At 43.2% G+C, this 14683-nt stretch overlaps 1 protein-coding gene across 1 annotated transcript; it reads right to left on the bottom strand.

Moving 5' to 3' along the window:
• Nucleotides 1-1640: 1640 nt before the first annotated feature.
• LOC123729858 (E3 ubiquitin/ISG15 ligase TRIM25-like) lies at nt 1641-12668 on the bottom strand (the record flags this gene model as incomplete). Its single annotated transcript, XM_045706325.1, has 5 exons — nt 11786-12668; nt 10303-10398; nt 4029-4262; nt 1819-1978; nt 1641-1693 (listed from the first exon to the last, which is right to left on the bottom strand). Coding segments are annotated over exons 1-5 (1137 nt in total), but the record flags the coding sequence as incomplete, so codon positions are not given.
• Nucleotides 12669-14683: the final 2015 nt, after the last annotated feature.

Genomic DNA, 14683 nt, shown 5'->3' with positions numbered 1-14683 from the left:
TGGACCCTACTACAGTTTAACCAGCTCAGCTATAGACTACACCAGCATGACTAGTATCTATGTGGACCCTACTACAGTTTAACCAGCTCAGCTATAGACTACACCAGCATGACTAGTATCTATGTGGACCCTACTACAGTTTAACCAGCTCAGCTATAGACTACACCAGCATGACTAGTATCTATGTGGACCCTACTACAGTTTAACCAGCTCAGCTATAGACTACACCAGCATGACTAGTATTTATGTGGACCCTACTACAGTTTAACCAGCTCAGCTATAGACTACACCAGCATGACTAGTATCTATGTGGACCCTACTACAGTTTAACCAGCTCAGCTATAGACTACACCAGCATGACTAGTATCTATGTGGACCCTACTACAGTTTAACCAGCTCAGCTATAGACTACACCAGCATGACTAGTATCTATGTGGACCCTACTACAGTTTAACCAGCTCAGCTATAGACTACACCAGCATGACTAGTATCTATGTGGACCCTACTACAGTTTAACCAGCTCAGCTATAGACTACACCAGCATGACTAGTATCTATGTGGACCCTACTACAGTTTAACCAGCTCAGCTATAGACTACACCAGCATGACTAGTATCTATGTGGACCCTACTACAGTTTAACCAGCTCAGCTATAGACTACACCAGCATGACTAGTATCTATGTGGACCCTACTACAGTTTAACCAGCTCAGCTATAGACTACACCAGCATGACTAGTATCTATGTGGACCCTACTACAGTTTAACCAGCTCAGCTATAGACTACAACAGCATGACTAGTATCTATGTGGACCCTACTACAGTTTAACCAGCTCAGCTATAGACTACACCAGCATGACTAGTATCTATGTGGACCCTACTACAGTTTAACCAGCTCAGCAGTACCTCCTACATAGAGCCAAAACCCAGGATAGAGGGGCTGAGTGAATGTGGTCTGGACTCTGTGGAGGAGGGTCATTGTGTCAGAGACACTGTAGAAGGACAGAGTACCTGCCTTGTGATCCAGGTACACTCCTACTCTGGAGGACTGAGGGCCTGATACTTTAGTCCCAACATTATTGTGTCTGAAACAATAATCACCTCTACAGTACTCTAAACTCCAAGACTTGTTATTGTGTCCAAATCCATTATCTGACCCTGTTCTGCTGATGTCTTTATATGAGACTGCTGTATAAACCCACTCCCCACTCCACTCCACCTCCCAGTAACAGCGTCCAGACAGACCCTCTCTACACAGAACCTGGTAGATGTTGGTGAATCTGTCTGGATGGTCAGGATATGGTTGGACTTGGTATGTAAAGGTCACCTTTCTGTTCCCTTCAGACAGAGAGAGGCGTGTGTGTGCTGCGTTTGGGTCCAGTGTGAGCTGACAGGAATCTGGGAGAAGAGCAGAGCAGAGACCAATGAGGGGAGTCAGAACAATAAGTTATGTCAGATACTGTATCTACCCTGTCTTTGATTAGAGCACAGCAGAGATCAAATCAGAGAAATATGAGGAGTCAGATAGATACCCAGTCTTTGATTAGATCTACTATTGCTATATATATTTCTAGAGGGATTGTTAGGAGTGTCAGTAAAAAGAGACTGTTAGTTACTTCACAATAAAGAGACTCACATTGTAACAACTGTTCTCTGGTCTTGGGCTCTGGAGGCAGTACAACATCCACTATATTCACTACAGACACACAAACACATTGACAGAGAGTGGGAATGTTATCATCATACCATATTCCACATGTATATGACTAGTAGGGAACTTTCAATGGTCTAAAGTTGATGTTCTTATTGTTTTCAACACACCTATAGTGGAGATCTTGGTCCATTCTCCTTTAAGGAAGTATTCTAGTTTCTCTCTCAGTTCAGACACAGTCTTACTCACATCTCCAAAGTACTGAAGAGGACGGACAACGATGCTGGGTAATTCTGAAGATACACTGATACTGGAGAGAGACTGATAACTCTGGAGAGAGAGAGAGACAGAGAGAGACAGAGAATGAGAGAGAGAGAGAGGGGGGGACAGAGAGAGAGAGAGAGAGAGAGAGAGAGAGGGACGGACAGAGAGAGAGAGAGAGGGACAGAGAGAGAGAGAGAGGGGGGGACAGAGAGAGAGAGAGGGGGACAGAGAGACAGAGAGAGAGGGGGACAGAGAGAGAGAGGGACAGAGAAAGAGGGGGACAGAGAAAGAGGGGGACAGAGAGAGAGGGGGACAGAGAGAGAGAGAGAGAGGGGGACAGAGAGAGAGAGAGAGAGAGGGGGACAGAGAGAGAGAGAGAGAGAGTGAGACAGAGAGAGAGAGAGAGGGGGACAGAGAGAGAGGAGGATAGAGAGAGAGAGAGGGGGACAGAGAGAGAGAGAGGGGGGACAGAGAGAGAGAGAGAGAGAGAGAGAGAGAGAGAGAGAGGGGGACAGAGAGAGAGAGAGAGAGAGAGAGAGAGAGAGACAGAGAGAGAGAGAGAGACGGACATATAAAGAGAGACATGGACAGAGAGACAGACAGGACAACATAATGATTGAGATGAATAGTTTCACATTAACCTGTTGGGTCTAGGGGGCAGCATTTGCACGTCTGGATAAAAAAAATGTACCCGATTTAATCTGGTTACTAATCCTACCCAGTAACTAGAATATGCATATACTTATTATATATGGATAGAAAACACTCTAAAGTTTCCAAAACTGTTTGAATGGTGTCTGTGAGTATAACAGAACTCATTTGGCAGGCAAAACCCTGAGACATTTTCTGACAGGAAGTGGATACCTGATGTGTTGTATTGACTTTAAAGCTATCCCATTGAAAGACACAGGGGTTTAGGAATATTTTGGCACTTCCTATTGCTTCCACTAGATGTCACCAGCCTTTACAAAGTGTTTTGAGTCTTCTGGAGGGAGATCTGACCGAACAAGAGCCATGGAACGGTGATGTCCCATTAGACACCTGGCGCGCTACTTCATGTTGGGTACCCTCGTTCCAATACGTTATAAAAGGCTATGCATTCGTCCACCTTGAATATTATTCATGTTCTGGTTAAAAAGGCCCTAATGATTTATGCTATACAACGTTTGACATGTTTGAACGAACGGAAATATATTTTTTCCCCTCGTTCATGACGAGAAGTCCGGCTGGCTTACATCATGTGCTAACGAGACGGAGATTTTTGGACATAAATGATGAGCTTTTTTGAACAAAACTACATTCGTTATGGACCTGTGATACCTGGAAGTGACATCTGATGAAGAGAATCAAAGGTAATGGATTATTTACATAGTATTTTCGATTTTAGATCTCCCCAACATGACGTCTAGTCTGTATCGCAACGCGTATTTTTCTGGGCACAGTGCTCAGATTATTGCAAAGTGTGATTTCCCAGTAAGGTTATTTTTAAATCTGGCAAGTTGATTGCGTTCAAAAGATGTAAATCTATAATTCTTTAAATGACAATATAATATTTTAACAATGTTTTCTAATTTTAATTATTTAATTTCTGACGCTGACTTGACTGCCGGTTATTGGAGGGAAACGATTTCCTCAACATCAATGCCATAGTAAAACGCTGTTTTTGTATATAAATATGAACTTGATAGAACTAAAAATGCATGCATTGTCTAACATAATGTCCTAGGAGTGTCATCTGATGGAGATTGTAAAAGGTTAGTGTATCATTTTAGCTGGTTTTATGGTTTTGGTGACCCTGTCTTTGACTTGACAAAACATTACACACAACTCTTGTAAATGTACTGTCCTAACATACTCTAAATTTATGCTTTCGCCGTAAAACCTTTTTGAAATCGTAAAACGTGGTTAGATTAAGGAGATGTTTATCTTTCAAATGGTGTAACATAGTTGTATTTTTGAAAAATTTGAATTTTGACATTTATTTGGATTCAAATTTGCCGCTCTTGAAATGCACCTGCTGTTGATGGAGTGCACCACAGGTGGCACGCTAGCGTCCCACCTAGCCCCAAGAGGTTAAGTTAATTTCATATCACATGTAACAAGGCAGTTTAGTTACCTGGAGGAAATGGATGTGATCCTCTGTGTGTGAGAGCTGCTCCAGCTCAGTGCTTCTCTTCCTCAGCTCAGCTATCTCCTGCATCAGTTGCTCCAGGAGTCCTTCAGCTTGACTCACTTGAGCCTTCTCTTGGGCTCTGATCAGCTCCTTCACCTCAGAGCTCCTTCTCTCAATGGAGCGGATCAGCTCAGTAAAGATCTGATCACTGTCCTCCACTGCTGACTGTGCAGAGCGCTGTTGAGAGAGACAGAGAGAGACAGAGAGAGAGAGAGAGAGAGAGAGAGAGAGAGAGAGAGAGAGAGAGAGAGAGAGAGAGAGAGAGAGAGAGAGAGAGAGAGAGAGAGAGAGAGAGACAGAGAAAGAGAGAGAGACAGAGAAAGAGAGAGACAGAGAGACAGAGAGACAGAGAGAGAGACAGAGAGAAAGAGAGAGACAGTAGGTACAGTAGCCTCTGCACCTCATTGAGTCAGAACGCTGCCCCTCTGCTCTCCAGGTCCACCAGGCCTTGTCCCCCCTCCTGGACAGGCAGGTACAGAACACCGCTTGGCCCTGCTCTACTCTCCTCCCTCCTGGTCCCCCCTCCAGTAGCCTGTCCCGTAGCAGAGCTAGACCCAGCCTTTGCCCCTGAGTCCTAGTAGGCTGGACAATAGAACGAGTCAAAACGGCCAAAGAACGTTGTCTGAGCTGGAACACTAGCGAGGCCATAGCAAATGAATTGAAACTAACCTTCACAGAGCCTCTTCTGACTGTAATGATCCTTAGAATTCCATTTCCCCTAAATGGCACCAAAAAATGTCTACCTTTTTATTTGACCACTAAAACCTATTCTTAGGACCAAACTGAAAAATAACAACTGGTGTAGAAAGTAAACATCCGCACCTCGATGGTGCCAAGTGTGTTTATGTCTGCATTACCAGGAAGTAGGAAAAAACGGGCAACTTCTGACTATTTCTGGTCTAGTGATCGATGACAGCAGAGGACGCTGCCCAACCTTATGTCACTAGAAAGAGGAGATAATAGGTTATCCTGATTAAAATGGTGTAGAACTTCAAACCATTAACATAAATACATCTATTACAGATAATTGGAGAAATAGACATGTCCCTCTTTCCCCAAAACAATGGCAGTCTGAAAGTTATAACAGCAGTCTTTTATTTAACCAGCTTACCATTTATCTACTACCATTTGACTTTGTGTTTAACATTTAGTGGTTTGTAATCTAGCGGTTAAGAACGTTGGGCAGTAACTGAAAGGTGGCTGGTTCGAATCCCCGAGCCGACTAGGTGAAAAATCTGTAAATAGGCTTTTTTAGGCAGATTTGGGCTCTTAAACCTAGTGGCTCTGGAAAAGAGTGTCTGCTAAATGACTCACATGTAAACTTAAACTAGACCTCTGTGAAAGGGCAGCAGGTAGTGTAGTGGTTATAGTGTTTGACCGGGTAGCAGGTAGTCTAGTGGTTAGATCATTTTGCCAGTAACCGAAAGGTTGCTCGAATGAATCCCCGAGTTGACAAGGTACAAATCTGTCGTTCTGCCCCTGAACAAGGCAGTTAACCCACTGTTCCCTGGTAGGCCGTCATTGAAAATAAGAATTTGTTCTTAACTGACTTCCCTGGTTAAATAAAGGTTACATTTAAAATATAAAAAGCGTGGGAGTAACTTATTAACTTTTCATTTTTCACAGACAGACTCCTCTGAAGGCAGGCAGGCAGCACACTCCTGAAAACTGCTCAGCAAAGCAAAGGCTCTTTTGAGAGCTACCAGATTATATTAAAAAAGCTCATTTTCAGTGTCTGTGTCCAGTGTCTGTGTTTATATGTTAAGGAGTTTTACTTTGGCAGATAATGTCACCCATCTAAATATATATATTTATATATAATTAACTGAATGTATGATGTTTTTGGTTTATGTCAGTTACATTATGCTATAAATGGTTATTTTTTGGCTGTTAGTGATAAAATTAACTATAACACTTTATATTTTGTAATTCTGAGTAATTACTACTTTAGTAAGGATATACACTTTATTCAGTAGTGCTGCAGTTGCTAAATAATTCCAATAGATGGCAGCATAAAACAGTTCAGATTAGTTTACGTCAAGTACAAGTATCCAACTCAACAAGCCCCTCCAAAAGCTTGTTCCGTCTGCGAGCAGCGAGCACACTGCCTTCTCCCACAAGAGAGGGGCATGTTGAGGTACATTTACTAACCGTGAGGGCTGCATGATGTCATTTATTGTCGGGCTGGAAGATGCATCGTCTTTTCTATTCCGAGGCTGTTTACTCCCAATATGACATATTAACATGATGTTATAATGCATGTTTACTAGGGTTGAGGTCAGCACATCTGACAAGTGGTTATTTGACCAGGGTTCAATACCTGCTATAGTTAATATTGTTTTGATCACCCAAAAGCAACACAGGACTAACAAGAGATATATAGCTAACTGTAAAGTAATGAGTGACCATTTTAGAAAATCATGGGACATATAGTCTTTGGTTGCATGCTATTTTATGTCAATCATATTGCTGCTTGTAGCCTATAACTGATGCTACGTGGTCTTATGCTGTCATCTATTGGAAATATTTACCAATTAAAAGTTATTAATTCACGTAAAGACATTGGTGAGGCAGCTGAGAAATAAAGTGTATTTAATTAGAGAGATCAGTCTCAAACCTGCCCCACCTGTCCCACGCCAATCGCTGGACTTTCACATAGAGGTTACTATGTCACCCAGTTCAAACCACATTTAACATATAAAACAAATGAGTCTTGTTTATCAAGTGTTCTGCCTTGCAATAATAAATATAATAAAATAACTAATAAAAAACAAATGCTTACATAGGTTTTATTTAAAAAAATAACAAATGTTATTTAGTACTAAAACGGTATTTACTAACATAATATTATTACTAAAATAGTTGTAGGCTACCCTACCCTAGAATTAGGGTTCAGGCTAAAATAGGTTATACGTAGGGTTAGAGTTTCTGTACAGCACTTTGTGACATCTGCTGATGTAAAAGGGCTTCATAAATACATTTGATTGATTGTTAGGTTCAGGGTATTTAAAGAGAAAAACTGTATGGGTTTATATCTCTCTTGCTCCTCCCTGTGGTCTTCTGTGGGTACTACATACCTCATTCACCACACTTGATAGACTCATAATCTGAGGTAGCAACTGAGTCAGAGCTACAAATCAATGAGCTCCACCTATCCATTTGGTTTACAACTCAGTGAACCTGCGCAGCAATCTCTCTATTTGATGACTACGAACCAACAGATTTCAACGATTATCATATTACCCAGCAGCCATTTAGAAACAACAAATCTGTTTAAATCGGACACATCTTGAAAAAGAGGACAGGGACATACGTTTTGTTTAGGTTTTAAACCTTTTTCTGAAATAAAATCTGTTTAAACATGTTTAACGTTTGATGTCTTTGCACCAACCATCTGTTCTACTCACTAACACTGTAGGTCACTACAACATGTAACCAGGTGAACAGTGAGCTTCCTCACCAAGTAGCTGTAACCTAGTTAACAATAAGTTACCTGAGGTAAACCTACAAGGTTAACGTGGGCTGGAAGAGAATTACTTCAAAACCACAGCAAACAGCTGGGACATATGCTAATATTATATCACTGTGCTCCTTGGCGGATTGTTTCATCAGAAAATATATTTTTTAAATGTCCACACTATCTGTGCTAACAAACCCTGTGTACCACCCCTCCCCTGTTTAACCTTGAATTTAGTTCAGAAAACCACTTGGAAATTGACCAAAACGAACCAACTCTTTACGGATCTGTTCGTCCGTAATAAACGGAGGCAGATTAGACACCACTACTCTTGTTGAAATCAGCACCAACACCCCCCTCACATAAATCATACTGGTAACTAGCCGGGCAACAAGACTCACCTTTTACATTACCACAACCACCGCCTTGTTCATTCTGGATACAGAGTGTATATGTTCCTCTCCCACCTGTTCACCGACCATGATCAATAATTCCTCCACACCATTCTCCAGAACGCACCTGAAGAGACAGCGTTTCTTCTCCACTCGGTTGAGGACATCACACCTCCCAAACAAACTACCCTACTCCCCCCTCAACTCTAACCGATAAACAGTGGAAACTAACAAATAAACCCTTAACAACTACAAAATACATTTGGAAAATATGCAAAAAGAATAGTAGCCCTCCTCAGGAACCACAACACCTTCTTCTTCTATGATATAATGGCGGTCCGCAAATCAACGTTAAAGGTGCATGGCGCCACCTACTGTGCTGGAGTGTGTTCAATCACGGTTTACACCATTTCTAAATCCTCCTACCTAACTCAGTACTTCTGAGAAAATAAAAAAGAGTCCTACTAACTTCTAATAGACCCTCCCCCATCCCCCAAATCCCTTCCACCCCCCCAACCCCATCCAACCTCAATGACCCTACACTTCAATCTTTCCCTCTCTTCAACATCCTTACAACAATATAACAATACATGCTCCACCGTTTCATTGACAATACCCTCCAGACACAAACCATTCACATGCTGCCAACCAGATGTAAGGACCAGTTCAATGTACAATGTCCTAAGCACAATCGAGTAAACACCACCTCTTCCTTCCTAATCTGACCTTTGAATCTTGGTCCACCGACCTTTAGAGGACATATAAATGCCGTCCCTTGTGCTCAGAGTCCCATCTCTTCTGCCACACATCTATCAAAATGTCTCTGATCTTACATTTGTCCTAACCCTACACTCATTAAAAACCCACTACCCCATTCCACTACTTTGACCCTATCTGCTCCTGCACCATGCCAACTAACCCTACACTCATTAAAAACCCACTACCCCATTCCACTACTTTGACCCTATCTGCTCCTGCACCATGCCAACTAACCCTACACTCATTAAAAACCCACTACCCCATTCCACTACTTTGACCCTATCTGCTCCTGCACCATGCTAACTAACCCTACACTCATTAAAACCCACTACCCCATTCCACTACTTTGACCCTATCTGCTCCTGCACCATGCCAACGACCTGGGAGGACGGGACACCACCACTCAACACACCCTGGAACTCTTCTGAAGTCAAATCTCACATGACCAAATACTTCTCTGCAGCTGCCACCACAACATCTATTGTCTGTGATTTACGTTCCATTTCTGAGGTACAGTTGATAACCATTGCTTTGAACTCTAAGAAGCCAACCTTACTGAAGCATATATCACTCGTTGGCCAATTCCTCTGTGCTGGCACAGATCTACTACTCACAGGGATACTACTCACAGGGATCCTCTCAGGATCCCACACCCTTGACCCATCTTCCTCTACTTTCTTCACTGCCTCAGCATACGCCACCTTCTGCACTACTCTGACTCTAGCCACCTTAACCTGCCTCTCTCTCACTGGACACCTCTGATCCCCAGCAACATGGACACCCCTACAGTTGACACACACAACTTTATCCACCGAAATTACACAGTCCTCTATCCCATGACCTCCTGCACACTTCCCACATCGTGGAATCTCCCTCCTACAAACTGCTGCAACATGACCATAAACGTTGCACCTGAAACAGCTCAGTGGATTCAACACAAAGACTCTAACAGGATAACTGATATATCTCAACATGACTTTGTCCGGTAAAAACTCAAACGCTGACAGTGACTCCTCTGTTTCACCACGCTCACCACCTGGTCTGCTTCACACCAAGCGGCGGGCATCACAAACATCAAGAGCCTTCAACTTCAATTGCTCCACCTCCACCCACCGTGAAACCACAAAAAACTCTGTTTTCCAATTGAATTATAACATTTGAAATGTCTCTATTTCTTTGAAACTTTTGTGAGTGTAATGTTCACTGTTCATTTCTGTTCATATGTAAACATATGTTTCCCATGCCAATAAAGCCCTTTGAATTGTATTGAGAGAGAGAGAGAGAGCTCCATGTTAATGTATAGGGGACATGAGTCAGCCATGCTTACTCATGGTAATGTGATGAGGTAGCCCCGCCTGCGACTTCTAAACCACTGTCGGCCCAATAGGGAATGTCCTCTTGATGTAATGGTCAATATGTTGGTTTCTCCTGCAGTAGACCTGGGTTCATATCCCGTCAGTTACATTAAGCTGTCTATTCTCTTAAAGGGCTCAAGACAGCCTGTTCTCAACGGTGGGGTCAGTGGGATTGGAGAGGAGCCTGTCTCTCCCTCTCTCTGACTGGAGGACAGAAGTGAAATGATGTGTCTCCTCTGGTCAGCAATACTCACCTTGAGAGACTCCACAACCTTTTGGAGCTCCTTCAGCTCCTTCTCTCTCTCCTGGAAACTCTGCTGGACCTTCTGCTGACTCATCCCCAGCTGCCTCTGTGGAGAATCACTCTTCAATGAGCTATCAAACTTTATTAGTCCAGTAGATCAATAGTATAGTAATGTGACATAGGACCCATAGAAGATAAGGATCAAAATATTGAGGAAGTGTCTGTCTGAAAATATATCATTATGTAGTCATGTGAATGATTATAGTTTTAACAGGGAGTTGATTGGGGGTTTGATAATGAATGATAATGGTGTTTGAAAACGAATGATAATGATGTTTGATAAGTAATGATAATGATGTTTGACTTGTTGGATTCTAGCTAGAAATATACTTATTCATGTTACCATACTATATCGTATTGATGACTTTACATGTATAAGGAATGTATATGTTAGGGTCAATGAAGGGTGGATAGGAACTTGGTGTTGGAAAGTTACTGAGAGAGACAAGGGGAAGTGCTGAAATATTCTGTTCAAATATGTTATTGTTGAATATCAATGTTCCTAAAGAGGGAGGCAAAGGGCAACTAGTTTCAGTCTCTGATAAGGCAGGCCAGCTGCAGAACTAGAGAGGAGACAGGAATTCAACAGTCTAGTTAGTCTCTGATAAGGCAGGCCAGCTGCAGAACTAGGGAGGAGCCAGGAATTCAACAGTCTAGTTAGTCTCTGATAAGGCAGGCCAGCTGCAGAACTAGGGTGGAGCTAGGAATTCAACAGTCTAGTTAGTCTCTGATAAGGCAGGCCAGCTGCAGAACTAGGGAGGAGACAGGAATTCAACAGTCTAGTTAGTCTCTGATAAGGCAGGCCAGCTGCAGAACTAGGGTGGAGCTAGGAATTCAACAGTCTAGTTAGTCTCTGATAAGGCAGGCCAGCTGCAGAACTAGGGAGGAGACAGGAATTCGGCTCGAGTTCAAGTCAACAGATGAAGTGAGAAGAAACCTCTGGGAGGGGTGCCAGAGAGGCCCACCCCAACGACCCTCCTACTACAGTCTTATCTCACACAATACACTTCCAAACCCACAAAGCTTTTAGCATCAGGCAGGGCCATGACTTCACCAGTGAGAGGAACCAATTCAGTTCCTGCCTAGCAACAGAGATGTATTGGCTGTCTACATGTGTAACAGTTGACCCCGCGTAGTATGAGGTTATAAATATATGTTCTTGTGTCATCAAACATTGTCTTTGCAGCTGTATGACCCAGTGGGTGAATAAACTTGGTTTGAGTTTTCACTCTGTGTGTTCAGAACCTAACAGACTTTAGAAAATGGTGATACATTTGAAGAATCTGGGTTAACATATCTATATACTCAAGGTTGTGTTCATATTTATGGGTCAATTTCATTTGAATGGTCTCATATTCAAACAGCCTCAGTTCGTATTGTATGTTTAACTCTTTGTTTATCAGACAGTCACCAACAAGTTGTTCTGGTCTTACCTGTTTCTCAGTCCTCTCTGCTGCAGCTGACAGTGCATCATGGCCTTTATGTTCATCCATCACACACTGATAACAGATACACTGCTGATCGGTACGACAGTAAACCTCCAGCAGTTTGTCATGATGAGAGCAGATCTTCTCCTGTAGTTGTGCGGTGGCTTTGACCAGCTTGTGCTTCTTCAAAGCAGGAGATTCATAGTGAGATAGGAGGTGAGTCTCACAGTAAGAGGCCAGACACGGCAGACAGGACATGAGGGCTTTCCGCTTTCTGGTCCCAGTGCAGACATCACACGCCACATCTCCAGGTCCAGCACAGCACAGAGCAGGAGGGGGAGCAGCCTGGAGTCCTGTCTTCAGTTTCTCCACCACCTCAGCCAACATGTTATTTTTCCTCAGATTAGGCCTTGGAGTGAAGGTCTCTGTGCACTGAGGACAGCTGTAGACCCCTTTCAGAACATCCTGATCCCAGCAGCCCTCAATACAGCTTCTACAGTAACTGTGTCCACAGGGGATGGTGACCGGTTCCTTCAGTACATCCAGACAGACAGAACAACGGAACTGGTCCTGGTCCAGCAGAACTCCCTGCTGAGCCATTTGGACGGTTGTTCACTCTCACACAGACAGACGACACAGAGACTCAGATCAGTTTAGTTTCCACAGAAGAGAGTCTGTGGGAGGGGGAGGGATTTCCTTGTTCTGCCAGATGGCTGGGGTTAGAGGGAGGGAGGGGTTAGAGGGAAGGAGGGGTTAGAGGGAGGGAACAAGGGAAGGAGGGGTGCTGGGAGGGAGAGAGAGAGATCTGCATACAACATCTAGAGGGAGACAAATATTTTAGTTCCTAGTTTAGGACCCTTAATATGGAATACATCTAACAAAATGTGAGTTGTTAGAATATATAAGGTTAACAGTTTCTATGAAGTACATATTATAATTATTTTAATGACCTTTATAATGCCTTATAATACACTTATGTGTTCTAACATTACAATGTGGTTATTACTGTTTGGCCTAGGATCAGGGTTAGAGGTACTACATTCAGCAGTAACCATAGACATATCTAGGACTAAAAAGAGAAGATGTTTTACAATCAGAGTTCTTTGTATCTCTTCTTAGTCATACAGATCCCCCCACATCTTATAGGTGGACGGGGTTATGAACATATCCTATACATTATTTCTGAAACCAGATGAAATTAAACTGTCTTAGAGTGACAAGTCTCTATACCTCTCAGTCTCTAAACCACTAGGATACCTGTCACCTTGACAGTATGTCTCTATACCTCTCAGTCTCTAGAGCAGCAGACTTAGGGGTCCGTCTCAGCAGAGGGAGAGAGTAGCAGACTGAGGGTCAGTCTCAGCAGAGGCAGAGAGCTGCAGACTGATGGTCCGTCTCAGCAGAGAGAGAGAGCAGCAGACTGAGGGTCAGTCTCAGCAGAGGGAGAGAGCAGCAGACTGAGGGTCCGTCTCAGCAGAGGGAGAGAGCAGCAGACTGAGGGTCAGTCTCAGCAGAGGGAGAGAGCAGCAGACTGAGGGTCAGTCTCAGCAGAGGGAGAGAGCAGCAGACTGAGGGTCAGTCTCAGCAGAGGGAGAGAGCAGCAGACTGAGGGTCAGTCTCAGCAGAGGGAGAGAGCAGCAGACTGAGGGTCAGTCTCAGAGGAGGGAGAGAGCAGCAGACTGAGGGTCAGTCTCAGCAGAGGGTGAGAGCAGCAGACTGAGGGTCAGTCTCAGCAGAGGGAGAGAGCAGCAGACTGAGGGTCAGTCTCAGCAGAGGGAGAGAGCAGCAGACTGAGGGTCCGTCTCTCAACATCCCTCCACTCTCTCTTTCCTCCACTGACACTGACCAAAAAGGGACACAGTCTTCCAGCTGATGGCGAAACTCGAGTCGCACCACATTACTTCTGCCTCATGGACAAATTCATGTTGTTACTCCTATGAACAGAGGAAGTGAAATATTCCTTGATATTAAAAAAGACCCAAGCCGCTAATAATAATAACAACACAAACCTATGGAAACACTTTCCTCCTCATTCATTACTGCTGCACTGCTTGTTGTACATCACATACATAGTGTAGACAGCTAATAGCAGGCTTCCCCCTCCATACATACATAGTGTAGACAGATAATAGCAGGCTTCCCCCTCCATACATACATAGTATAGACAGATAATAGCAGGCTTCCCCCTCCATACATACATAGTATAGACAGATAATAGCAGGCTTCCCCCTCCATACATACATAGTATAGACAGATAATAGCAGGCTTCCCCCTCCATACATACATAGTGTAGACAGATAATAGCAGGCTTCCCCCCTCCATACATACATAGTATAGACAGATAATAGCAGGCTTCCCCCTCCATACATACATAGTGTAGACAGATAATAGCAGGCTTCCCCCTCCATACATACATAGTATAGACAGATAATAGCAGGCTTCCCCCTCCATACATACATAGTATAGACAGATAATAGCAGGCTTTCCCTTCCATACATACATAGTTCCATTTACTGAGGAAGTAGGTTCAGCATACACACTGACATTCTGAAGTTTATAACGTATTCCCAGCTACATGTTAGAGTGGAATGTTCCATTTGTCAACAGTAAGATCAGAGTTATGTTATTGTAGACAGAGAGGTTATACTGACAAGCACTTTCCCCCAACTAGAGACCGGTTCCATTTGTCAACAGTAAGGTCAGAGATATGTTATTGTTGACAGAGAGGTTATACTGACAAGGAAGAGGGAACAAAATCAATAGATAACAGACAAAAGAAGCTATGGAAAGATAAAACATTGACATAATAGTGTGTTAAAGTAACCACTGTGAAATACACAGAACATAATAAAAAGTATTAAACAAAACACATATAGTATATACGGTGAGTGAAGTGAGAAGATA

The sequence above is a fragment of the Salmo salar genome, chromosome ssa23 (genome assembly GCF_905237065.1).
Source record: "Salmo salar chromosome ssa23, Ssal_v3.1, whole genome shotgun sequence".
Classification (NCBI taxonomy): domain Eukaryota; kingdom Metazoa; phylum Chordata; class Actinopteri; order Salmoniformes; family Salmonidae; genus Salmo; species Salmo salar.
This window is presented reverse-complemented; position numbering and strand designations above follow the sequence as displayed.